Source organism: Paramormyrops kingsleyae, chromosome 8 (assembly GCF_048594095.1).
Source record: "Paramormyrops kingsleyae isolate MSU_618 chromosome 8, PKINGS_0.4, whole genome shotgun sequence".
In the NCBI taxonomy this organism is placed as follows: domain Eukaryota; kingdom Metazoa; phylum Chordata; class Actinopteri; order Osteoglossiformes; family Mormyridae; genus Paramormyrops; species Paramormyrops kingsleyae.
In genome coordinates this window covers 25,023,215-25,050,574 of record NC_132804.1, presented here as the reverse complement: position 1 = coordinate 25,050,574, position 27,360 = coordinate 25,023,215, and the positions used below count along the sequence as shown (strand labels likewise).

Below are 27,360 nucleotides of genomic sequence, written 5' to 3'. Positions count from 1 at the left end.
CAACCCAGCAGGGGGCAACACATGTTTAGTTACGTAATCACAGCTGCCTGCACTGAAATGGGAAGAGAAACTTTCATCCTGAAGTTTTATTAAATTAAGGGTAGACTACATGATACGACACGAACGACCCACTCAGCAACTAAAGGTATTTCAAATTCATCCTTCGCTTTCGGATCAATTATCTGAAAAACATGGGCTATACGTCAATCAGTTTCTCTATTTTTCTAATTAAAGCAACATGAGCTAAATGAGAGAATCTCAAATAACGTGCTTTTTACTCTGGGCATAAAACATCCTGCTAAAATCGGATCATAATAAAGCGTAGTTGTTGTGTTTGTATTGGTCTGCGAAAATCAGCGGGAAAGTTACTAGTAAGTGACAAGCATTAAACTACAGAATTAACGCACAGATTCAGGTGGTAAAGTTGAGTCTTCCTATAAACCACGCCTATTCCGAGTACCGACCAATGGAAAATAGGAGTTTCTGTACGATCTGACGAATCAACATATCGGATGCGGGCAGTTCCTGGTCCCTTATTTGGGATTGGGTCATAGCACCATCTGTGGGCCGCCATTATGGTTTCAGAAGTAGAAAATTGTTGAAGTGTTTTTTTGGCCAGAAGGGGAGCATCGAGATCCAGATAAGGAATATACGGATCATTCCCTCTTCACTTTCTCCTGGTAAATCAGGACGAGACGGATGGCCACTGTAGGGTTAACGGAGCAAAACTTTTAAGTGGCTTTCTGATCCAGCTAGCCGTACAGCTGGCTGGGTTGACGGTTGCGGCGGTGAGAAACAAGGGCATGGAGAGCAGCGCTGATGTAAGCAGGTCAGAAGATGGGAGAAAGAAGAAGAAACGTCACAATATCAGCCGGTACCCGTGCAAAAGGATCGTGAAAGGCCATGCTTGCTCTTAGAGATGCCTAGCTGCCGACGAGCCGTCATGACAGGCCCTTTTACATTAGTGAGGTAGCACTATATTGTACACCAGTTATCCAGACAAGGAGGGCATCATCCAAGAGCACTGTGCTTCGGGCAAGCACAATGTTATACCAGCTGCTTAGGACAGGATGATGACCGTTGTTTAGATTCTTGTAAATGATCATTTAAAATTTATACGTGTCTCTAACCTGAGATATTTACTTGTTCAGCTTTTTAGTGAATGCCCTGACACATCGACCTGGAGCTCATTTCCTGAGTGTATTTTCATAGGAAGCAAAGCCTTCTAACCAGCTCTTTAACAAAAAATAACATTTTTTTATTGTTAAAGAGGACTGTACAGCCAGTCGGCTAGCTGCCTGAAAATTTGGGTCGGAGAATCGCCGAAGGACAGACGTCTCTAAATGAAACACTTCACCGGCTACATTTGTGCTTGTTTTTTTTTTTGTTTTTTGTTTTAAGGAACATGAATTACAATTCAGATAAACACGCATAGGTTGTTTTCGGGAATTCGTCCAGGACCGAGGCGTGTCGATCTGATTCCCTGGTCACTCCGGCTGTCGGACCCCAGACACGAGGGTGTTCAAACCGGTAAGTGTGGATGCTTGTGCTGCGCCTTTCCCCACTAGTTTGTTTATTAGTCACACTTCCAGCCTGTGCTGGACGCATTACGAAAGGTTAGCTTATTTTTGACTCCCCACTAGTAATAAAACGTGCGATCGGTTAGCTCGAATGGATAATTTCAACATCCGATCTCAAGCCACCAAGGCGTCGGCTCGATTTTCTCGTTATCCCCGATGTTGGCTGGTTAGTGATGGTAACCCGTCATGGTCTTTTACATACCGGGTACACATGCGTCATTTCCATCACTGCGCCCCATTGCGTAAGCATGGCTGTCGTTCATTTTTTATATATTATTAACCCCCCATGGCGTTTCCTGACGGGGCATCCGACGCTCATTGCGCAGCTCAGGCCCACACGGGGCCAGCGAAGCCGCCCGGGTTCGGCCGGAGGTGACAGCAGCGCCGCAAACCGGCCGCCCTCCCCCTTGTCTTTACGCCTACTTCGACATTTTGACCACGTGTGTCGTAATGTTTTTTAAAAACGGGGTTAGAAATCTTAATTTGCTCAATATGAAATTACGTAAAGGAGCTGCGTAAGTGCAGTTGCGATATTGGGGTGTAACAGTAGGCGTTACATAAGACACCCGTCGGACACGCAAATGGAAAGGATATTAATTGATGCTTATCTTAGTTGTGTACTTTGTAGTCTTGTGTTGAAGTGCCAGCGACCACAGTTGTCGTCCTTACCTGGAGACTCCCCCATCAGGCGTTACACTTCGGTGTGCCCCAAGGCAGATCTGTCATAAGGTTGGCTTTTTTCCCTCCTGTTGAGGATCCTGGCTGTCACAGGTGCAAAGATGGGGGCACGGAGTCCAGCCTTCTTGTGCAAAGACAGTATTTCTGTCATGGATGCAGGTTCATTAATAATGTACTCCTCTTACATCATTCATAATGACGAAGATGAAAATAATCAAAATTTAAAATATGCAGGTACAGGATCCCTCAAACAAAGAAACATTTTTGTCTCAAACTCTGGTTTCCAGTGATGTTTATTCCAGTTTGTTTTGCACATTCAGATGAGTCAGTGTTTCCAAACCATATCCTGGATAGGTACCATACCAAACCTAGATCTTAAATCCCTAATCTCCTTATTCCTTCCCTAAGTGTTAATTTCCTCTAAATACATTAATGCATATTCTTACCAGCCGCTCTCCTGATTTGATTATAGCAGGCCTGGATGTGAAATTGTTGTTGGGAGAAGAGTCTGTCTTGGTTTTTGTGCATTTCATGTTACTTGTCAATATAGGTCTTAATGCATTAAGCATCATAAGCTGCTTAGCTACTGTGTCACTTTCTGGAATTTCATTCTTCCCGCCTCTGTTGTGGAATCAGGGTGCCCCACATGCAGAATTGCCACCATGTCCATTCTCCCTGCAGCGTTCTTAGAATGATCACCGAGTCCGTGTAACCAACTCGGGCTGCAATGAGGCATTCTCCATCACCGCTTGCATCCAGTATCTGTCGCCATGGATTACTGGAAAGTCAGACATTTCCACGGCTGTCTGTTTAAATGTGAAATGCGTCAGTCTCATTAAATGGAGTGACCGCCAAGGTGCAATGCTGGCCCACCCTTTCGTTTTACCAAGCTGTCCCAATGTTTGTTGTCAGTTCCTACTCGCTTGTTACTGTGGATACCTTCTATTTCCGTGTCTTCCATGGTTCTACTGTGTCACTTGTGTACAGTTGTACCTTTCTCCACCATCCCCCCATTAGCCATTCAGTCTTGTTGATCTCGATGGCATTGATTCTGATGTAGGACCTTCATATGATGCTCCTCCACCACGCCCCACCCCCTCAGACAGTGGGGGGGAAAACAAATGGTAGTATTTTAGTGGTGAGAAGGAATTTGCTGAATGCTGTGGAGGTGGTTCTTGGCCCTGGAGGCAGGTCAGCTTGTGGACCCTGCTGCCTCGGTTGGGCTGACTTACACCTGAGGAAGTAACAAGCCCATAGTCATGTCAGGACCTCCTGGTCTCTCCCGGAGTTTCAGACTGGGGAAAAAGCCCAGCCCTGCGTTGGTGGAAACAAGGTTCTAATCCCACCTTTCATGTAGGCCCAAATGTCCTGATTCCTTCATTAGTGCTTGTCACCTGTTTAATAGCCCTCTCTCTGCAGAGCGGCCCCTTCCCCCAGCCATTTTTGGACAAGCTGTCCTCCCCCTCTCTTGGGGGTGACAGACTGGTCCAGGCCACACCAAAGCGTGAGACGTCATCGCTCTTCCGACCTGCCTTCTGCCTTGTTTGCGTTCCCTCGCCAGTCAGTCTTGTGGAGCCACTCACTCTGCCTGACTCCGCCCCAGCTGTATTTTAGAAAGGGACACGGAAGGAAGTACATAATGTACCAACGTTGACCCTTTGCACCCATCACTCCTGTATCTGGCGGGTTCTGCACTTTGCAGGAGTCCACTTTAGCAAGGCCCGGCTGACGAATGGCACAGGGGCGTTGGGGTGTTTGAGGCGGGAAGCTGGATGACGCTGACCCCCTGCACCCCCAGTCCCCTGTCGTCCTTGATTTCCCCAGGAGGCGTCTCTCTCCCAAGGTGCTGCATGGCTCCATTCTCGGCACGTTCAATTTCACCCCCTAAATGGGAAAACATGACGAAATATGACGTCTGTGCATAGACGGTTAATTATGTTATGATGATGTTAATTCCGCCAAACAGTTCGGGGTGTGGCTGTTTACCTAGAAAAGCTTTTAAATTGTCTTGTTTTCTTTTACTTTCTTTGTAAATGTCAAGGTACTATGCTAGATGATGTTTCTCTCATGTGCATGCACGTATGAGAGATTCTGATGTCCAAGGTTTGCCCCAACTCCCAACTCCTGATTGAATAAACATTCAAAAGTGGGTGTTCATCAGTTTAAAATGCAGTTTTTTCCCCCCCTATCTCCATACATCTGCTGACTGAAAAGTCCGAGCACCAGCTCTCCTGAAGAGATGTAGTTTTTGGTCTATTTACCCCCCACCCCATTCTCTCCTGGTGTGTAGAGCCTTTCAGAATGGGTATCGGGGGAGATGGAAGTCCTGTCTAGAACCCCCCCCCCCCCCCCCAACACATACGCACTCACAGACACACACACTTCCCCTACCACGTGACGTCACTCGTAATTTAGCTGGATTCTGCTCTGTGTAAACAAAAGCTTGGACGGATGCTTCAAGCAAGCGGTGACAGTTGATGGCACGCAGAGCCCCTGCCCAGGTGTAATTTACACAATTACCCAGCCGCATCACCCACTGCTGTTTGTGTTATGGTGACGCCAGTACTCCCCTTTGCTGTGGCCCGAATATGCGGTCAGCGGTGACGCACACTTTCACCACGGCGGGCTGGTGCCCAACGTGTATTTTTAAAGGCTGCGTTCATATGATGCGCCGAACTGTGTACTTCGTGGCATTAGCCCTCTGAATGGAAATGTGTGGGCGCTTTTGCTCCCCGCTTCTTTTGTGACCAAACATTGTAGAAGAAGGCCGTTTGGTGGGCAGCGACTCTCCTGCCCTGAGACAGGCTGTTTCAGCAGCGGCGGGTCGCCCCACCCTGGAATCCCGCAGCGGTTCCCGAATCCTAGATAGGTGGCAGCTAAAATTAGCTCAATAATGCCCCAAGGTCAGCAGTCAGAGAAGTGGAGACCGAGAGAGAGTCTGCCCAGGCACCCACGGAAAAGAGGCTTACCTCTCCTTTGTCTCTCCTTGTTGCCGCCATCAAGGTGTTTTGCAGAAAAGAATTTGGGGCAGGAAGACTGGGCTTGCTTTTTTTTCCTTAAAGCTTCGGCAGAGATTTTCTGGAGGTGGGTAGGTGGCACTTTGACCCATGCCGAGTATCGTCATCTGGGAAGCTGTTAGGAGCCTACATCAGGGGAAACCCACTGCTTGGTGTGGGTGGGGAGTGAGAGGTAGTGTTGTGGGGTTTCCTTTTTTGGGATGAAAAACACAACACAGCTGACAGTTTTTGTCTATACCTGATTGGGTGGTAGTTTGGTACCTCCAAGATTATTATTATTATTATAATAATTATTATATATATATATATATATATATATATATATATATATATATATATATATATATATATATATATATATATATATATATACACATTATAATATATAAAATTAATATATATTATTTATTTATTTTTTATTTTTTTGCTGCTCCGTACCAAAGCAAGGTGCAGTTCAGCTCTGTCACCCCCAAGGCCCCCCCTGTTCTGGTTGCTATTGTGTATTTTGTGGTAACCGCAGGAAAGTGCACCTATGAACCTCAGGGTCATGGGGCGTGGGAACCTCAGGCAAGCCACTGGTGGTTAAAGTGTTTGGGCCCTGAGAATGTGAGCGTGTACCTGAGGGAGTTGTTGCAGTAAAGGTGAGCAGCTGCTTTGTACCACATCGCGCTGGGCCTTTCCTTCCTCCTTTTTAAAATGAAAATTTTGTTTTTTTTGTTGTTTTTTTCAGCTAAAAATTTTAAGTTGTATTTCTTGTGATGCTTGGGATGTATGTAAATAAAAACCATGATAATATTTAATACATTTTGCTTCTTAACCAGTCTATTGATCTGATTCAATAGTATGATCTGTAAATTTCTTGATGTGACATTCAGACAGTCTGCAAGTGCTACATATTATTAAACATGCTAATTATTGACACTGTGACTTTTGTCGCAGTTCGAGGTGCCTGGTTCTGGACGGCTTGATGGCAGCTCATATTTTGGGTCTTATGGAGGTCATTTTTTAAGCTGAGGTTAGGGCTGGACAATAATTCGATATCAATATATATCGCGATATAATTTTTTTCGATAACGGTGATACGATTTTTAAACACATTTCCGATATTTCGATATACATTTGAATATTATATATATTCACCGGCTTTTAAAAATGTATCACAAGTGCTAAACAGTGCGTATTCAAATCGCATTCGCATGGTAATTTGCTGAACAACGCAGCTGTGAAACGTGATCCAGGTAAAACTTTTTTAGACAGCATAAATAATATTGAAGCATTTGTTTTCAAGCAGACTGTTAAAAGCAAAAGCAACAAAGCATTTTAGACTTTGTAAAGAAACCATAGTAACCACGTGTATGATACTTTTCAGAGCTGCGTCAGAGGGAAATGACTCGTGAATTTAATTTTGACACTGGTTAGCTTTTTGTGAAAACGAACTACAGTACACCCCGCAGATTTTTTGTGATTTTGTGAGCGATCTTTGTGTTTTCAATGTTGGAGAATATAATTAAAGGTTTGTATCAAGAAACGACGGTGGTTTTTATTGTATACTGGTAAATCTCTGCTGTTAGTTGGTGGTATGCCTTTTGTTAGCCAACATGTATGTCGGGGCCGGCTCTACGCTGGGGCAACGCCCCCTTAAGCAAACGTCCTGCCCCCTTAAATCAAACTTTTAGAAGTTGAGGAAGAAAATAATAATTACCCACAAACTGAATATGGACAAGATTTACTACAGTAGCTGAAAAATCCACTGAAAAAGGCACAAACGAGATGATAAGTTTCACTTCTTGTTCGCTCTTTCCCTCCGCGTTCTGTTTGTGCGCGGGCTCACGCAGCACTCGGCAGATCCCCCACTCACCCTCCCCCCAGCTAAACAGCCAATCACTGTTAGTATGCAAATGAGCCAGTTTCTCAGTAGGCAGGGCAAAGCGAAATGAGCTGCGTGATTGCGGAAGGTTTGGAGGAAACAGCAATCTCTCTCGTCAAAATCATAGTGACTAGTGAGATCATGGTTCGAATTATTTTTGTCTATTTGGGGGGGTCTTGATCGGGGGGTACTGTACCCCCCAGTACCCCCCGATCAAGACCCCCCCCAAATAGACAAAAATAGCAGTTTGGGGGGGGGGGGGGTGGTATTAACATTTTTCTTGTTTTTTTTTTTTTTTAAAGAAAGAACCTCATCTTGTAGGAAAATTTTATGTAAAACGATTTTAGACACCCCTAGTGTGGATCGTACCATTTGAACCACCTTGGCGCTAGAAGCAGCTTAGCCAGTCGGTTACGTCATTCATTCTCATTGAGCGACTTGTTCGTTGTGATTTCAAGATTCTTTATTCGTCACATACATAGTTATAACAAGTACAACATGTAGTGAAATGAACCCTGACCGATCCTATTTTTCAGTTTTATATTTCAAGACTCGGTGAATTGATTTTTTCTTTTTCATAATTTAGCCTACCCTTTTTAGTTTTGGTAATATTGGCAATAGTGAAAAGTGTTTTGTTGGGTTCAAATATGTTTGATATAGGCCATCCAATTAAGGTAAATGTCTTGTTTTTAATCTGATGAGGAATATTTTATTTTATTTTTTGTTTTACTTTTCAGTTTTCCCCCTGAGGGATTGCCACCTTACTGTGGTCAGGGGCTTTGCGTGCCTCAGTGACCCTAAGAGCTACACCAGCAGAAGCTTAGCCTTCAGGTGGGACACCCAAGTTGGACAGGCCTGACAAAGTGCAATCCAATTACATGACAAAAACAGTTATCCAGAGCACCACCCCACCCCTTTCCCGCCTTTGTCGCCACCATTGTGCCCCCTTCACATTTCTGTCTGCCCCCTCATATATGCATGTCTAGAACCGGCCCCGATGTATGTACATATTTATAGCATGCCGATCGCGTCAAACAAATCGCGGCAATGCCAAAAACCCGTGCATGTACATTCTCAGTTATTAACGCACATAAATACATTTCAAGCACATACTAATATATTGCTGCCATATTGGTTTTCGGTTATCTCGATCATCGGTTATCTCGACGCTTTTTGGCAACCCCCTAGGCCGGCGACATAACCGGGTTCGACTGTATATGAATAATCAGCCTGTTCTAGTTTAAATGGAAATATATTATTGTTAATAAGCTGAGTCTGAGAGTTTTATTTATTTGATAGTTTATTTCACATTTCTTGTTTGTAAAGGCTAAATACAAAAAAAAAGTGAACCTTTTTTTTTTGTACTGTTTTTATTTAAAAAAAAATATATATAATTTTAATAGGAGGAGCCTGGAGGTATTATAGACTTTGCAAATTCAGTTTGCAGACAACCATTGTGCGTGTCCTCGGCAGTTTTTTCCTGAGGCTTTTTAATATTGTCCATATCGATATCGGAATTATATCGTATCGACCAAAATTAAGAAATATATCGTGATATAAATTTTTGCCATATCGTCCAGGCCTAGCTGAGGTGCATTAATGGTTGCAGACTCATGTTTTTTTTATTATGAAATTGTTAAAGTTCCGAGGAACAGGCCAAGAGGGACGCCAGTTGTTAGTGTGCGCTCCCCCGTAGCGAGCTGTTCTGTGCCAGGCGCAGATCCCTGGGGGAAGGTTTGACACCTAGCTTTTGGGAAACTAAATGATTATCTTCCATGGTTCTCCAATGTAATAACATAGTACTATGTTCGTAATTTACTTAAAAGCTGTGCAGCAGGTCATTTAATGTGATTTTAACGTGGTAAATAACCCTTTCCTTGCTGGCCTGGACCCTGGCGGTTTATCCTGCTTTGTCATACTTGGTTTTTTTGATAACTGCTCATACAGTTTGCGGTTGTGGCCCCCACAAGACATGTAAGCCGCCAGGTGAGACACACCCTGAACAGGCAGTATTTATGGTCAAGGAAACGGTGTCTTTGGTCTGTGGGAGGAAACCAAAAGATAACATGCAGACTCAGCATGTGCGCACAAAGTGGCAGAGGGCCTTTCGGTGTTTGAATCACGGGTCTGTCTGAGCAGCCACCTCAAGAAAATCCTCCCTACTCTCCGAGTACCTGATGGGATGAGATCAGGGATGCTTTTCCTCTTGCAGCTCTTATCTGAATCTGTCTTCAGTCTTCTTCACTCTTGCTTTCTCCTCTGAAGGTATGGAAACATTGGTGTTAGTGTACAGCTTGTGTTTGGTCATTTTGGGGAAGTAGCGATGAGTGGCTTCAATTATTGAAAGTTTGGCCTTGGGTATGGGTCCAGGTTTCGGATTGTACCCACTGGACCCTTATGAGAGACTTGTTTTTCCTTACTGTGGTGTTTGTTACTAGTGCTCTGTCGCAAAGAGGTTTGGTCAACTCTGTTGCTGTTTCTTGGTGTAAAAATCAGAGCTGTTGTGTTGGGTCCCACCTGCATGTTTGCTTACGTTTCTATTATTTATTTATGTTGTTGTTGTACAGAAGATGTTTCTGTGACTGCTTCTAGCAGCATGTGGCCATGAATAGACCCACAATCTCGATGACTGAGTGTAAGGGAGAAGGGATGATGCAGGTGCAGATGTGTCTCTCTATCAGCCATGATGGAGCTGTCCAGAAAAGTGTCATCATCTAGCACAGCATGGGATCAGGACTGGGGGGGTGGGTTGGTGGAGGGAGCTTCTCCACTTGACTTTATTCTTTGGTCCCAAAAAAATAGCAGGAATATGATACTTGAAACTGGCGGACCTAGACGTCATGCATGGGCTGGTCTTTCGCTGGGGACGCCGACCTGCTCGGCGTGTCTGAGACTCATGGCATGTCCAGGCTCTTCACTTGGCTCCACACTCTGTTCCGCAAGCTGTGGCTGCTTCTGCTTAACGTCAACCTTGGGCTCATGCCACGGGCTCAAAATGGACTCTGCGCAAAGTGTAATGATTTCATATACTCGGTATCCATCGGCGTTATTACTGCAGTTGCTGATGCAACAGTCATGAAAGAAAGTGCCAGTGTAGTTTTTGATCGCAATCAACAGAGTTAGACCCCCCAGTTTCCTGACCCTCAGAGCTTAGCTCTTCTCCCTTGCAGTGATATGCTTTCTCACCGATGGCACTTCCTCCTACCACAAAAGGAGTTGCAACAAGACCGACTTGCAGCCGCTCTTCTCAAATGGTTCTTGCTTCTCAGGGGACTGTGCTTCCAGTACAGTGGAGCAAGAAGGTCATGTTCTCCTTGGGGACCATGCATGCAATGTGCTATGCTGTGCGAGGTTAGTGAAGCACATGTTGGGTCTGTAAGGATTTAGAGCTCAGCTATGTGCTTGTTTCTCTGACCACTTCTCCAGAGCTGGCCCTCTTGGAAAGAACAATACCCCCCACCATGGGCGACATTTGACTCTTGAGTCAGGGGGGGCAAGAAAAACATTTTAACGAGTAGGTATCAAAACAACATCCTACCTTAGTGAAGGGCTAAACGTCGTCCACCAGGCTCGGCATCAAAGCGATTAACGGTCTTATCCAAATCTACGTGAATGGTCCGTTCAATGTTAAGTACTGCAATGTCCGAGAGTCTTTCCTGGCACATTGTGTTTCTCATATAAGTTTTCAGTCGGCGCAAGCAAGAAAAATTTCTTTCGCGCGATGCGCTGTTCATCGACACAGTTAAGAAGAGCTTAAAGATTGACACTTAAGTGCTCATTCTGCTCAATTAACGTTACCTGTCTGTCATCAGCATTATCTGTTTTTGTTTTTTTGGAAAAGTACTTATCCAGCGTATTGGGACGCTTAGCCATTTTGCCCGATTGATTGTCTAGTTTTCTCTAATTTTCATACCAACAACAAACTAACTTAAAAAATAAAGACGCAACCTATTGCTTAATTTGCTGTGTCGCCCCCTATCAACACGGAGACCTACAACACATAAAATACATATTCTGAAACAGTATTTTAACAGTGAATTCTAAAATTCCATGATCGGGATATAGGGGGGGCACATGCCCCCCCTTGCCCCCCCCTAATGTCGCCCATGCCCCCCACCATCAGCTTGCCTGAGCAAGTGTTTCCACAGAACAAGAGTTTCATGTACAGTTAACATGGCAGGTTACAGGCTCTATAGTTACTGACTGAGTTGAAGTAGTCAACGTGATGTAGTGAACCATCACTGAACAGAAGGGCAGGTGTGGTTTGTGTGCTGCAGGGAGTGACCCATTGTGTTTCACGTATTATCTAGTTATGGTTCTCAATGAATGGAGGGTTTCTGTGCCTTTATGATTTTCTTGTGGTTTCCTACTCTAAATTGATTGGCCTGCAGTTTCACAAATGCTCTGTGTCTGGGAGATTCTCATCAACTATTACGCAGACCCCTTTGTTAGGTTCTCAGATCTGTAATCAAAGGAGTAAATTGTTTGAGATTTGTGTGATGTCTTTCTCAGTAATCTCACCCGTGACTAGGGCTGGGTACCAAACTTTGGTACTTTTGTGGTACCAACCGACATGCTCCAATCCTGTCGAGGATCGAAAAATTTAATTTCGGTGCCAAATTCCGAGCGGTAAATCTCAGGGTCTGTGAGCTAATAAGCATGCAGCATACTTGTGTAAAGATGTAATGTAGCTAGTGATTGGCTGTCTAACGTAACATTACACTAACACGTCATATAGGCTGGTGGGAAAAAAATGTATGGCCAGAGACTTGGCTCGCAATTTATGTAGTTTTTTTGTTTGTCACGTAGTGTAAAAAATGCGTAGTGTAAAGACGTGTGGCTCCACCGGGGTTCTGGACAGCAAACATTTAGTTGCATTTTGTGACCATTTTTGGAGACGGTACAATTAATTATTAATTATCTAGGTGCACCACTACAACTTGCAAATATGCCCCTCATTTATGCCCAAATATGCCCCTCATATAGCAGCTGACCACATCGCCATACATCATGTGTAAGAGAGTGAGAATTGGTGTGTATATGTATGCATGAGCATGTGAGCGAGATCATTGGTACTCGGTCTGATTCAGTTCCTCGGAGGCACTACTGTGGAGGTGCTTACAGTGTTAAACTTGCTGATTGCTTGACCACAAGCACCAGTGCTAACATGGAAGTTATGTGGAAGAACAGGGAAAAAGTTGGTATTATTTTTGTTCACCAGTAAGAGCAAATACCTTTCGCCTGCGTCTCCAGCCGGTGGCAGAGGTGAAACGTGCCAGGGCTTATTAGTGGGATAATGTTACATCATTTTTATTCTGTGGAAAATGAAAGCTCGATCTGCTGGGCAGATTTATTTATGAGTTATAAACGATGCGGGTCGTTTAAGTAAAATCAGGGCCCTCGAGTCTCACACATTGACCGCCGGGATACATGCATTTCAACCAGTTCACACACTCACAGAAGTAAGGGACAATTTCCTCGAAGGTGTCCCATTATATACAATTGATGGACGATGCGCAGGCACACGGAGTGGAGTTTTCCACCGAGTTCATAGCTGTCCCAGTCGAGTTAGACCGTTTTAATAGCCACCTGCTAGCCAATCAGAAAACAGCATTTGTTGCATGTGATCCCGCTGCAAGCACGTTATTACTTGGATACCCATATATACAGAATGCGGACAAGGTGTAAGTGACAGAGTAAGATCCGATGAAGGTGGTAGGCAGGGCTCTGAAGTGTCACACATTGCCTGTGAGACACAGGCTCTGCCCCTAACAGATGTAATCCAGAATTTTGATGAAACTTGGGAGCCCTGGTAAGATATAAATAACTATCGAGCCCCCATTAACCACCCAATAACTAACAAAACAACATGTTCAAATAAAAGATTAGCGCTGTGATGTTTAATGTATTCTTGTTGTTGAAATTGATTTAAAATCATATTGATATTGAAGAAAGTATTGTTCAGGAATCCCTATTGAAATCAAGGTATCGTTCTAGCACTGGTATTGAATTTTTTTTTGTAAAATGCCCAGCCCTACCCGACACCCCCCCCCCCCCCCCAACCACCACCTTCTACAAAGTGTTAATTTTATAGCCTGGTGGCTGACACTGTGGCAGCATTAATGTAGGTCACCTGGTTGGCTGAAGCACATGGTTAAAATACTCAGGCCGGCTCACAAGACCCATTCTCTCGTGAGGTGAGCAAGCAATTTCCAATGCTGATGATACATGACCCACCCAGACCTGCACTTGTCTTCTCTTACCATATGTGGAAGTGGAATGACTCTGGATGGTAATCCTGTTTAGTGGTTTGTCTGCTTGACAAAATCTCCCTGTAGCTATTTGTGATAAGCATGTGCAGCCATCCCCCACTTTCCCGATCAATTTGGTAGCCTATTCAGTCTAGTGTTACTGAGAAGTTGGTGTATTTGTGTAATGGGGGCTGAGGCTTGAACGGATGAGCGTTAAGACGAGCGTCATTCAGGCATTGGACGAGAGCTTCTTTGATGATGACGGAATAGCGGCTAAAGAGGAAGCTCTGGATCGAGACCTTGGCCTGCTGCCAGAAATCTGTCTCTTACGGGTCTATGTAGCAGCGTAGCTGATCTCAAGAAAGGGCTTGACGTAGAAAAAAATTGTGCATGCGTGTGTGGGAATAAGTTGTAAGTATAAATACACCAGATGCCTGAGGCCCTTGAAGTGAGTTTCCGATCTTTCGGTGCTAATCTGGCATGCTCTGCTGCACGGCTCCTGTTACCCCGGGGCCGATGTGACGCTTTCCAGCCGCGTGCCGTCTCCGCGCTACGAACGGGCTGGTATAAAACGGGCGGGGTGATGTCACCGTAGCTGGCAGCATCTGTGGTTTTCACTGGCTCTGGTTTTGCTCATGTGACCCGTCTGGGACAGAGCGAGGTTTGAAGCGGTTTGTTTATTCTTCCGCTCTTCAGAACTCTGTCGTCCCGAGAGGTTCTGTGAGGCCTTTTAATTCATTAGCGCTGACTGTATAAAAACACAGGCGACATTATATGGCTGCTGAAGGTCGGAGTGAATCTGTCTGCAGGCCCACTCACTGTCAGAATGGACGGGGGCTCTGATGTGAGTTTGTTTGCGTTTGCCTAGATACTGCACTCTTCTCAGAATTATTGTAACCTTGGTGACTAACCTGTTTTTTTTGTGGAAACACTCATTCTAGGGAGGGACCCACCCAATTTTGGGCTTTTATTTCACCTTCTGCCCACCTACTGCGGTCTTCAGGGCCTCCAGGGCCAGATGCCTGGGGGGGAACAATCCAGGGGTGATTGTCTTCCATTTCAGTGTGGTTTACAGCTGATTCCAGACACCGTGAAGAATTTCTGCTGTGCATTTCACTGTCCAGCACATGACAACACAATGTAACCTCATTTAATCCTCCTCAACGCGGTTATATTTAACTTCTGTTTTCATGTATGTTTATGTTTGGAAGGCATCGAAAAAATTGCTCTGGAATGTGAGAAATGTCAGTCGCACTCTCTATATGTGCTGCGACTTGCTGCTTCCTCCCAGTGCCATTTGTTAACGTCGGCTTTCCAGGTGGATGGAGGTGCAGGTGACGGCTGGGGGGTTCAGCCCCGGCATACATAGTGTCAGTCTTTACTGCGCCTGGGTGAAGATGAGTGAACTCTTTAGGTCCCCGCTTTCGCTCATCGCTACGATGCTAACAGTAATGATGCTAAAAATAGAAGGGACGGCACTAGCGATAGCCCCCCCCCCCCGCAGGGCGAGCTTTCTAGCCTCTTAGCTGAACGATTGTTTATGTCCTGGCGCGTCGGCGGTGGCAGCGTGCCACGGTGAGCTGTTACTGGGGGAGAGAGGGAGGCCAGGCGATGGAGGACAGATTTGTTGTGCGTTTGAACTCCAGCACAAGTGTGGCCTCGTCTGCCCTAACTCTTCTCTGATTGCTTCTGGCCAGCTGGGAGAGAGTCTCTCCCCCAGGCCAACAGGCTCGCACCTTGAGCAGGGGGAGCCGCCCATAGCCGCGAACGACATCTTTTTTCAGCTGGTCGGGAAACTGCGGTAATGGAAATTCCCTCAACACGTGTACGTGTTTGACACCTTTTAAAGGCGGGAAAAATGTGCCGTAGCGATTCACAGGGAGCCTCTGGACCTCGTGGCAGCTCTGATCTTCAGTTTCTGCTGCATCTGTGCCTCTTGTCTGGATAGTTTATCCCAGTGTTTCCCCACCCCGTCCTCGGGGGAACCCCGGACAGTCCACGTTTTTGGTGTTCCTGATTGGCTGGGAGCTGGGAGGGAGCAAAAACGTGGACTGTCCGGGGTTCCCCCGTGGACTGGGTCGGGAAACACTGGTTTATCCATCCATCCATCTTCTGAACAGTTTTCCTTATCAGTGTCACAGAAGGGCCAAGGCGCAGGCTGGGGTGCACCGTAGTGTGTGTGTCTATGATTGATGTTCATCCTCACCTGCGTTTCCCCCTCTGCTCCTGCAGGAGGTATCATCTGAAACCTGCCCTGGTGTCCAGCGAGCGGGACTCCACTGGCTGGTGGGCGTGGCCGGCGGGCTGGCTCCTCCCCCACCCGGCAGCAGCGTGCGCTCCCAGCCACCCCCCTGCGCCTCGCGCTCGCCCAGCCTGCGCGCCCGAGCCCATGCCCCCGGCAGTGCGCGGCCCAACGCCATGTGCCCCCCGCACGGCGTGGAAGCGGGCAAGCATGGCACGGGCCAGGGGCGGGACCAGGGGCGGGACCAGGGCGGCTGCGGTGGCACGGGTGTCCCGCTGGAGCCCTTCGTCCACCAGGTGGGCGGGCACACCAGCATGATGCGCTACGACGACCACACCGTGTGCAAGCCGCTCATCGCCCGCGAGCAGCGCTTCTACGAGTCGCTGCCTCCCGAGATGAAGGAGTTCACCCCCGAGTTTAAGGGTAAGCGGGAGGGGGGGGGGCTGCCAGAACACGCACATGCTCAGTTCAAGGTACGGTGATGCAAGTTTCCTATGCTAAGCCTCTTTAGCATAATGCTACCTTTCTCTACAAGTTTAGTACAGCATGTTTGTGTCAAGGGCCTAATGGAGAGCTTGCATGTTAAACTCTGTGATCTGTCAAACCAAATTTACCCTCCCTCGCGCTGGTCTTTTGTATCTTCAAAAGGGTCCGACTTCACTTATTGCATTTGCGACTGAATGTTGGGGAAATAGAGACAATGGCAAATTCATCCGGGAAAGAAATCTCGCTCTCTACTCGTGTTTATTCCGGATGGTGCCCTTTACCGCAAGCTGTTACTGTTTCCTGTCCGATCCCCAGCTCCCCAAACGTGTTCCTCACGGAATTTAATTGAAGGGTCTGTTGGGTCCTTCTGTCACAGTGTGCCTAAATCAACGCCGAGAAACGGCAGGCTTATGCACCTTATACAGGGCTAACAATATTACTCCTGTCATTCTGAATTAAAGTCTATTGTCATTCTTTATTTTTTTTTTGTACTGGATAATCTGGGCCTCTCAGTGCCGTCTTTGGTCGTCTCTTCTGTACCCCGTTTGTTGGCTGTTCCTCCGATTTGGGTCGGAAATCCATTTGTGAGGAATAAAACGGAGGCACAGGAGAGCTGAGAGCTGCTGTGCGCTGCGTCGTTTCAAACGGCAAGCAGAACGGCAGGAAAATGTGACGCCGATCGTTCGATAGCCCCTATTCTGCTCATTTTCCCCCTGCAGCCCAGTTAGCCCTGTTTTCCAGTCCATTCAGTCCGTTCCATCTGATCCAGTTTGATCAGGCTCTTCTCTCCTCCTGCACTCCAGCTGGCCCCATTTTCCTCCTCCCTCTCTCCTCTGCACACATCCCCTGGCCTTGCGCTCTAGTCTCGAATAGCACGGATTTCGCAGTGAAGGGGGAGTCGGTACACAAAGTCTCTGGCAGATAGTATTACATCATCATTCTGTGTTTCGCCAAATGCTGCCCCGTAGATCAGACCCTGGGGTGTGACAGGTGACAGTGCTGGGTCGGGGGTGGGTGTGACAGGTGACAGTGCTGGGTCGGGGGTGGGTGTAGGTGATTGCAGCAAGGGCATTGAGTTTGTTGCTGGCAGCAGGTGTGGTCAGTCTGGCCTCCCACAGGCTGGGGAATCACCTCCAAGATGATGACGTTCCTCAAAGCCTCGTGGAGATCCGTCATATCTACTGGCTGCTTTTAGGCCCAGAGTCCTTCATCAAGTGGTTCCAGACAGCACCCCCCACCACCCCCCCCCCCCCCAACCCTGTTTTATCTTGACCTGTATTGTCCCCCTGCATGCACCGAGTGCTTTCCATGCACACGAAGAATGGCGAAAATGGCACGCGTGTGTTTGTAACCGGCCGAACCTATTTTTAAGGAACACCTTTGGTGTGATGCCCGCATCTCCGTACTTTTCCACACCGTAACACCGGCGCTCTGTCCCGAGCTGCGGCATGGGGAAGGTAAAAATAAGGATGCCTGCCATTGTTGACATATGACAGCACGGTTATGGAGAATTAGCCGCATAGCGCTAAACTTGGTGCAAAGTGAATAAAGAGATAAAAATAGCAGCGAGGGGACTATACTGGGCGAGATGGGTCATTCAGCTGGGCCATTTGCAGAACTGGATTCCTTTCATGTGCAAATATGCAAATATTATTGTTGTTGTGGTGGCCTAGCATTGAGCCTTTGGGCTCCGGACAAGCATTGAACTTTCATTTTTCTGGAGAAGATCTTAATGGAGTGTGAGGTGCACTAATGCCGAGTGTTAAATTTCTTAGCTGTGGAGATTGTGGACTCCCACCGCACTCATGACATTTTTCCATGGGGCAGTCTCCTCTGGGATAGTCTGGGACGTCCCGGTAAATGGTCATCTTTCCTGAGGTGACCAGTCCTTTGGAATTTGCATGACCCTTTACTCCTTCCCACCCTCATTATACCGGATCCCTCGCTGCGGCTGGTGAGCGCGGCGGACTGAGCCCCGCGGCGGACTGAGCCCCGCGGTGGACGGAGCCCCAGTAGGCGAATGTGGCTTACAGGTTTCCGTGTTTCGTGTCGCTCCCTCACTCCTCCGGTAACAGCTGTAGGAAGCGCTGGCTTTGAAACCTCAGGGTGGGGCAATTTATGGTTATGCCTGCATGTACAGTCCTGTGCAGAAGTCTCGGGCAGCTAGAAAAAATAATATTTAAATTACCTTAATGTTGGTGTAAAACTGTTGTTATGCCTGTCGAAGGTTTTTTGCTTAACCCTTTCAAACCCCCTACCAATGTCACATCAGTATTTGCAGCAGCCATCTAATACACTCGTGTATTTTTTGACTCTACCACTAGCAGACCTCATACGGCTAATAAATATCTCATTGATGTTTTTAACTAATAAAACTGATTAATTAAGTTTGAATAAATCCGTGGAGTGGCTTGGGTGCCTCTGAGGAGAGGTTTGGGAACTGAAGCGGCGTTCGTCTAACTTTCCAGCTAGATGTCGGTAACTTTTTGCCGAAATTATTGCTAGTTATCTTGTTATTCGTAATTTGCATATGTTTTAATACTAAATAGTTTGTTTTGTTTTTTTATGCAAAATAGCTCGTTTGACTGCCTAAGACTTTTGTACAGTACAGTATGTTGTAAAGAGTCCCTGTAGAAATTCTGTCCTCAAATTAAAATGTATGAAAATGACTTTGAGGGGATGTAAGGGAGTGGAAGCCTGGAAATCTCCTTCCCTGTCTTACAGTGAGGAAGCTTGTTATTTGTCTGTGTATATAAACGATCTACTCCAGGTACGACACTAATGGCTCATCACCTTTGCAGGTGATGGCAGCTCTGTGACATGTCACTGTAATTAACGGTAATTAGACTTCCTCTGCCGAAGGTAATCAGACACACGGATCCGTTTACGTAACACTGTTATACTGCAGTATTTCTCAACCTTGTCCACTGACCCCCAGTCGGCCCCCATTTTTGCTCCATCCCAGTTCCCTGTCAAAAACATGGACTGGTACCTGAGGACTGGTTTCAGAAGCTCTGTTATAGTCAGCTGTGATCACACATAGCTGGATTGTGAGTGGAATTTATTCGTTGTTTTTAAAGGCTTTTCTGTTTCCTTGTAGACGTGACTGATGCTGGGTCTGGTCTTTGTACCACATCGCTGCCTATTCAGACAAACCCTGATTTTTGGTTCACTGTATTAGTTAATCCCTTTTTTTTTTTTTTTTTTTGACTAAATCTGCCCTGTCAGTTTTCCTGCTCACCCACACCCCCCACCTCTGATGGGTCATGCGCCCCCAACCTGTAACAATATCCAGCATGTAGTGTCCCGGAGTTGGGAGTCAATCCTCTTCACTTAGTCACCCTGAGTCAAAAGGTGTTTCTCAATATGCGTACTTGACTGTACTTGTGTTCTCGTGTACCGGTTCCAACACTAAGAACCGAAGTACGGAATGACAGTACAGCTCCCCAGATGCGGTTCTTGTCCCACCTCAGATATCAAGCATGCATCGGTTGCATCCTCGCCAAACAAGACCGGGCCCATTATTCATTGCGGCCCAAGTTTGTTCTTGGGTGTCAAGTTAGCCAGACCGGTCTTGCAAAGACCACAAATACGATCTTCACGTTCTTGGTATTGAGAATCACCCAAAGTCAAAGGTGCAAAAGTTTCCAAACAGCAGGGTTCACACTGAAATAGTAACACTCAGCATTGTTCATATGGACCTGCACTCTACGTTCATTATAATTTTAATCAGTCTTTTTAGTTCTCTTTCCTGAAGTGTGTGTGTGTGTGTGTGTGGGTGGGTTGGTTATGTAAATATTACATAGTGGAGACCATATGTCCCCACAACGTGATAAAATCCTCTTATTTTGACATTGTGGGGACCTTTTCCAATCCCTTCAAGTGGAAACTCGATTTTCTAAAAAAAAATCTGTCACTGTAATAAAAAAAAAGTTGTTTATTTTGTTTGGTTGCTTATGGTTAAGGTTAAGGCTGGGTAAGGGTTAAGGTGATGAAGGAATTATTAGGGTTTTTCCCATAGAAATGAATGGATTGTCCCCATTAACACGTGAATACAAGTGTGTGCGTGCGTGTTCATGGAACATAAAATCATCTGTGACCGAAAGGAAAGTGCTACGTATGGACATCACTGCAGTGTAGAATGTGAAAGGCTTGTTGCACTGGGGGTTCTATAGAGAGTGTGATGTGCAGTGAGGCCCCCCCTCCTCACTGCTGTCTTTGCAAAGCCGTATGCTCACTGTTGCCCCCTGTCCAGTGCTCAGTGCAGCGTGATGCTTTCCCACACCTGGGCTGTGAGGGTGTTTTTCCAGTCGTCTCCCCCTGCCTGTCCCGTCTCCTGCTCCTCAGATCAGCTCATTTTGGGGCGGGGTCTCCACTGGCCCACCCCACCTTCATGAAAATCACCTACAGGAAATGGATTTCATTTCATTGTGTATATTTTACGATGACTGTATTTTTGTTTGTTTTTAGTATGTTTTTTAGGGGGGAGAGAAGGGAAGAATTGGGGGCTAATCAGTGACATCATCTTACAGACTCATTCTGGCGACCTTCTGAAAAGACGCCGCTAACCTGTTATTCCACACGCCGCCCCCGTAATTCAAAGGTTTAACTGTGTTTATGGTGGGGAGCCAGAAGAAGGATGGTTTAATCAGCTGGTGCCCCCTCTGCCTCCCCCCACGCAGGCGTGGTGCTGGTGTGCTTTGAGAACGACATCGATGGGTACATCAACCTGGTGGCCTACCCCTACGTGGAAAGTGAGGGCCTGGAGCACGAGGAGCTGGCTGAGAGGGACCAGCCCCGCAGGAAGCACTCCCGCCGCAGCCTGCACCGCTCCAACAGCGAGCACCGCGACGAGCGCCCGGCCCACGAGAGCGACAGCGCTGAGAGGTGCGAGGGCTGGCCGGCGTTGGTGTGTAGGCCACTGTTTCCTCGGAGACCCCCAGTCCATGGTTTTGCTCTCTCCCAGCCAATCAAGAACACTGAATACCTGGTGCAGGTGTGTTGGGACCTGAGACGGAGCAAAAACGTGGACTGTCTGGCGGTTCTTGTGGGCTGGATTGAGAAACACTGATGCAGGTGCTCCAGAAACATGCTGTAAATGTGCGTCACCAAGACCCAAATCCATAGGGTGTCCTGCCTCTCATCAGGCTCCAGGATCACCATTGCTCTGAACTGGATTCGCAATTCTGGAGAATTAACAAACATAATTGCTAATTGGATTGTTTCACCAGTATAACTTGGACAACAGATGCATCCCATACTGCGAAAAGCTCATTTATACCAGAATGTAATGTGTTTTATTTTGTCTTGATGTCTCGGTTTTCCAGTGACCTTAGACTTGCAGATGAATGATGCTGTTTAGATCAGGATATCTGTGTCACGGTCCCCTGGCCAGAGCGGGCCGTCCCATGCGGTGTCCCATTCCCCGCAGCCCCCGGCTGGAGCTGAAGATCCACTCGGATGTGCCCTTCCAGATGCTGGACGGCAACAGCGGCCTGAGCTCCGAGAAGATCAGCCACAACCCCTGGAGCCTGCGGTGCCACAAGCAGCAGCTGAGCCGCATGCGATCCGAGTCCAAGGACAGGAAGCTGTACAGTATCCCTGTCATCTGCTCCCCCACCCCAGCCCATGTCCCCCGGTTTACCCACGGTACCGTTCCAGTCAAAAGTCTGGACACACCAACTCTCCCACAAAGGAGAGTGTCGCATGACCTGGCCACCCGAGCTAAACACAGTAGAAATGCTTTGACCAGAGAGTGAAGGAAAAGCGGCCAATGAGTGCTCAGCATATGTATGGGATGTCCTTCAGGACGGCTGGAAATGCATCCCAGGAGGCCACCTCATGTAACTGGTCAGTAGGGTCAGCCAATCTCTGGAGTAATTAGGGTTAGGGGTCTTGCTCAGGGGCCCAGTGGTGGGGTCACTCTGCCAACCCAGGCATTGGGGGAAAAAACTTTTTAATTACATGTGTGTTTTTTAATAGTCTTGATGTCTTCATAATTATCCTAAAATATACAGAAAAGTTCAAATAAACATTTCTGTGGGTAGGTGTATCCAAACTTTTGACTGGTATTGTAGCTCTGTAGCCCCCTTCATGTCCCCCCATTTACCTGTGTAGCCCCCCTCATATCCCCCCATTTACCTGTGTAGCCCCCCTCATGTCCCCCCATTTACCTGTGTAGCCCCCCTCATGTCCCCCCATTTACCTGTGTAGCCCCCCTCATGTCCCCCCATTTACCTGTGTAGCTCTGTAGCCCCCCCCCCAGCTCCCCTCGCTTACCTCCATAGCTCTGTAGCCCCCCTCAGGTCCCCCCCTTACATTGGTAGCTCTGTAGCCCCCCTCAGGTCCCCCCCCTTACATTGGTAGCTCTGTAGCCCCCCTCAGTTCCCCCCCTTACATTGGTAGCTCTGTAGCCCCCCTCAGTTCCCCCCCTTACATTGGTAGCTCTGTAGCCCCCCTCAGTTCCCCCCCTTACATTGGTAGCTCTGTAGCCCCCCTCAGTTCCCCCCCTTACATTGGTAGCTCTGTAGCCCCCCTCAGTTCCCCCCCTTACATTAGTAGCTCTGTAGCCCCCCCTCAGGTCCCCCCTGCTTACCTCAGTAGCTCTGTAGCCCCCCTCAGGTCCCCCCCCTTACATTGGTAGCTCTGTAGCCCCCCTCAGGTCCCCCCCCTTACATTGGTAGCTCTGTAGCCCCCCTCAGGTCCCCCCCTTACATTGGTAGCTCCGTAGCACCCCTCAGGTCCCCCCCTTACATTGGTAGCTCTGTAGCCCCCCTCAGGTCCCCCCCCTTACATTGGTAGCTCTGTAGCCCCCCTCAGGTCCCCCCCTTACATTGGTAGCTCTGTAGCCCCCCTCAGTTCCCCCCCTTACATTAGTAGCTCTGTAGCCCCCCTCAGGTCCCCCCTGCTTACCTCAGTAGCTCTGTAGCCCCCCTCAGTTCCCCCCCTTACATTAGTAGCTCTGTAGCCCCCCCCTCAGTTCCCCCCCTTACATTGGTAGCTCTGTAGCCCTCCTCAGGTCCCCCCCTTTACATTGGTAGCTCTGTAGCCCCCCTCAGGTCCCCCCCTTACATTGGTAGCTCCGTAGCCCCCCTCAGGTCCCCCCCTTACATTGGTAGCTCTGTAGCCCCCCCTCAGGTCCCCCCCTTACATTGGTAGCTCTGTAGCCCCCCTCAGGTCCCCCCTGCTTACCTCAGTAGCTCTGTAGCCCCCCTCAGTTCCCTCCCTTACATTAGTAGCTCTGTAGCCCCCTTTTTGGAGAATCACTTATGGGGTATAATGTTCTGGAACTTTTCCAGAAGGTTCAGCTGGGAGCTGTGTGAGTGGCGTTTGGGTATGTTAATAGTTTTATCTGTTTATTTTTCAGTGTAAGCTGGGACTCGGGTCGATTTTCTTGTACTCAGGCATGCTCTCATGTGCATGCGTGAGGGTTCGAAATGCGCTCTGGTTTGCCCTGGAGGCGTTTGCCACATTTCCGCTACTCAAGTGAGGAAGGGAGTGAGCTCCGCAATCAGGCTGCCGCCCGCCTCAGAGCTTCATCCCAGTGATCCAAAAAGCGCGATAACAGGGAAGCGCGAAATGGAAAGTGGCGTGCGGCTGATTGCATCGGTGCCAACAGGAAGCCTTTAATTGACTCGACATTCCTGCAAACGTCGTCCTTCACGTGGCTGCAGAAGTACGAGATGCGGCAGATGGACCTGTCTGCGACATCTAGACATCCCTGTGGTGTTTGGCTTTTCCTAGTAAAGACAGATGAATAATGATAATAATATTAATAATTAATACTGACTAGGTTCTCTTGTGCCTTTTTGTGGGAAAGACCTAATTAGAGAGTCAGTGTGATAGGTGGCCAGAAAGAGGTTTTGGTGGTTGAGAGGCTGGGGGGCTTCTCAGGACACGTCTCGGGCCTAGGGTCAGCGGGCCATGACGTCCTCCTGTCATGTAGCAGACATGCATTATTACCCCTGAATAAATGCTTGGTTTTGGGTTGTGAGTGTCTGGTTGGTGTTTGGTTCTGGGGTGTTAGCCAGTCTGTTTTTAGAAAGTGGGTTTGTGGTGATGTAGTTTGAGTGAGTGTCCACCTGGGGGCACCAGAGATCCTTGACAATCCGCCCCCCAGAGTTCCTGCTGCTGGAGAATGTGGTGCACCGCTTCAGCTGCCCCTGCATCCTGGACCTGAAGATGGGCACGCGGCAGCATGGCGACGACGCCACCGAGGAGAAGGCCGCCCGCCAGATGAGGAAGTGCCAGCAGAGCACGTCGGCCACACTGGGAGTGCGCGTCTGTGGTATGCAGGTGGGCCATCCTGAATGTCCTAACCCAGTCAGAGTGTGATTCCCTCAGGCCAGGACCTGATCATGATCCATCACTACTTTGTGCCTCTCCTAACTAGCTCTTTCTTGCCCTTACTAGTTGTTCAACATTGATTATAGATGTAGGGGGCAGCATTGTGGTGCAGTGATTAGCACTGTCGCCTCACACCTCTCCAGACTAGGGTTCGAGTCTCTGTCGTGCCTTCGCTCTACACACGGATTTTGCATGTTCTCCCCGTGTCGTTATGGGGTTTTCTCCGGTTTCCAACCAGAATCGAAATATATAAGGAGTGTAAGAAATTTACAAACGAGAGGAGGCCATTTGGCCCATCAAGCTCGAATCGGGGAGAACTTAACTAATAGCTCAGAGTTGTTAAAATCTTATCTAGCTCTGATTTAAAGGAACCCATGGTTTTAGCTTCCGCTACACTAGCAGGAAGACTATTCCATACTCTAACTACACGCTGTGTAAAGTGCTTCCTCAAATTCCTTTTAAAATGTTCTCCTGCTAATTTCCACAATATGATGATGTGAATGGGAGTTACCCTATCGTCCATGGGTATGACTGGTGTGTGCACTGTGACGAGTTACTCCCTGCCTCAAACCTGTAGCTTCTGCAATAGGCTCTGGACCCGTGTGGCCCTGCATAGGACAAGCAGGTGCAGAAAATGGATGAATGATTATAGAGGCCATTCTTGCCTAGATTGGCTTTTTTCGTTTTCGTTTGGAGCACAAAGAGAAGCGGTGACCGACAGTACAGAGAGATGGTGGCGCTGGTGACCTTGACCTGCTGGATTTTTCAGAGAGAGCCGTGTATTATTAGCCTTCACGTGCTTGCCACTCCTCCTGGGAGCTTTGCTGAGCTTCTGTTTCTGTCCAGGATGCAGGCTGTCCCGGTGGCCTCTCCCTTATCCTAATCCAGCAAACTGGATGTGCCCCCGGGGGGAGGGTGGAGGCGCCATGGGGGGCTGAAGGCCCTATTTCATATGCGGATCGGGTGGCACGTTGCGATTTAGCCCCTTATCTCCTCATTTCCGCCGCAAAATCCCTAATCGCCCTAAACGACTACAGCAGGAAAAGAAGGATCAAACTGCAGGGCAGAAAGCCAGATTATTTTGTCTAGTTTAAGGAAACAGCTTTAGAGAATTTCTTTCTTTCTTTTTCTTTCTTTGTCTGTCTGGATCGGTATGTACGTATGTATTTATTTACCACTTTGTGGAGACCAATGTCCCCACAATGTGGTGAAATCTGCTACTTTTTAGCTTGTGGGGATATTTTTGAAGTGCTCGTAATATAAACCTCAATTTTCTAAAAGACTGACAAATCAAAAAACTAAAAAAATGCCAAAAGTCTTGTATTTTGTTTGGTTACTTATGATTAAGGTTAGGGCTGGGTAGGGATTAAGGTTGTCATGTTGAGATTAGAGTTTTCCCCCATAGAAATGGAGAGTCCCCGTAAGTATATGAATATGTGGACTGTGTGTGTGTGTGTGTGTGTGTGTGTGTGTGTACACACGTGTGCGTTTTCTCATTGTAAACAGTGGACTGACCCACATCTTGCTGTCTCTTAAAGGTGTACCAGGTGGACACAGGACACTACCTGTGCAGGAATAAGTATTACGGCCGGGGGTTGTCCATCGATGGCTTCCGTCAGGCACTCTACCAGTTCATGCACAACGGGCTGCAGCTGCGGGTGGACCTGTTTGAGCCCATCTTGGGCAAGCTGCGCAGCCTGAAGGCCGTGCTCGAGCGACAGGCCTCCTACCGCTTCTACTCCAGCTCGCTGCTCATCATCTACGAGGGCAAGGAGGCGGAGGCGGGGCCCCGGCAGGTGTCGTGTGACGGGGCCCCCGAGAGGGACACGGACCACCTGGGCCCAGCCGCGCCAGAGCCGCCCCCATCCCCGTCCCTGGGGATCCCCACACCGAGTGTGGACGTGCGCATGATCGACTTTGCACACAGCACCTTCAAAGGTTTCCGTGATGACCAGACCGTGCACGACGGGCCCGACAAGGGCTATGTTTTTGGACTGGAGAATCTGATCACGATTCTGGAGAGTATCCGGGAGGAGAACCAGTAGCTAAGGTGCACTGGACAAGGGCAGCCTCTCTCGTCAGTCTCCTCCAGCAGAGTTCGACCCCACCTACCTACCTAAAAAGAAAAAAAAAAAAAAAAACGAAAACGATGATCAGCGTAAACAGGATCATACTGGAGAAACAAGAATTCTCCTGTGTTCTCGCAGTGCCATGGTAACGAACGCTTAGGGTTGACAAGAACCCTTGTTACCCCACACTGAAGAGCTCTGAGGAAATGGCGATCATAGTATGGTAGGATCTGCTTAATCCAGTCGTCGGCATGAACGCCGCTGCCGTCCCCTTGAAAGTAAGCAGTGTTGAGCAGTTCTCGTGGGTTTGTCGCCACCGTGTGGCCATTTGGAGCATTGCACCGAAAACCAGAGACAACGCTGCATCTCAGGGCAAGTTCAGGGTCGTGCCCTGTCGTTCCACTGTGGGGTTGCTACAAGGAGATGCGTGCATTTAGGGTAGTGCTCAGGGGATGGCCCCTCAGATACTGCTCAGAAGGATAATTCTGTTAGGCCATTAGGCCTTGTGGAAATGTTTTTGGAAGCTATATAGTAAAAGGAGTTATTTAATCTATTATTAGAAGGGGAGAGAAAATATTTCATTTTAAATATCACAGCTTTATGTACGTCTGATATATAGCTGGTTAGTTTTTTTTCCCCAGTTTTTTTTCCCCTATAAGCTTCTAGTCAGTAAATTCACATTCATTTGTTTTTTCATCATGTTCGAGATTCATACCAAGCTAATGATTTTACGGAATCCCTTAACTGTCTGACTTTGCCCCTCAGTTTACAGCAGGCCAGGCAATCTAAGGGCTGCTATTTCACAGCCCTGACTTCTGTTTTTT

At 47.7% G+C, this 27,360-nt stretch overlaps 1 protein-coding gene across 4 annotated transcripts; it reads left to right on the top strand.

Moving 5' to 3' along the window:
* Window positions 1–14: 14 nt before the first annotated feature.
* Window positions 15–26,614, top strand: ip6k1 (inositol hexakisphosphate kinase 1). Of its 4 annotated transcripts, XM_023811297.2 has the most exons (7): window positions 15–145; window positions 1,402–1,530; window positions 15,626–16,058; window positions 20,804–21,008; window positions 21,553–21,716; window positions 24,241–24,416; window positions 26,006–26,614. In XM_023811297.2, exons 3-7 carry the CDS (start codon window positions 15,812–15,814, stop codon window positions 26,510–26,512), a joined length of 1,299 nt encoding a protein of 432 aa, XP_023667065.1. In that variant the 5' UTR covers window positions 15–145; window positions 1,402–1,530; window positions 15,626–15,811; the 3' UTR covers window positions 26,513–26,614. The 4 variants fall into 4 exon arrangements, with proteins under 4 accessions (XP_023667065.1, XP_023667062.1, XP_072571617.1 ...); XM_023811294.2 differs by lacking the exon at window positions 1,402–1,530 and having other exon boundaries at window positions 16–145; XM_072715516.1 differs by lacking the exon at window positions 15–145 and having other exon boundaries at window positions 553–1,530.
* The last annotated feature ends 746 nt before the right edge of the window (window positions 26,615–27,360 follow it).

Excerpts from the sequence above, each read along its gene's own strand:
- ip6k1 (XM_023811294.2), top strand. The coding sequence starts at position 110 with ATGATACGACACGAACGACCCACTCAGCAACTAAAG. Across the intron at positions 21,009-21,552 it reads GAGAGCGACAGCGCTGAGAG|CCCCCGGCTGGAGCTGAAGA; the intron begins GTGCGAGGGCTG and ends CATTCCCCGCAG. Across the intron at positions 21,717-24,240 it reads CAAGGACAGGAAGCTGTACA|AGTTCCTGCTGCTGGAGAAT; the intron begins GTATCCCTGTCA and ends TCCGCCCCCCAG.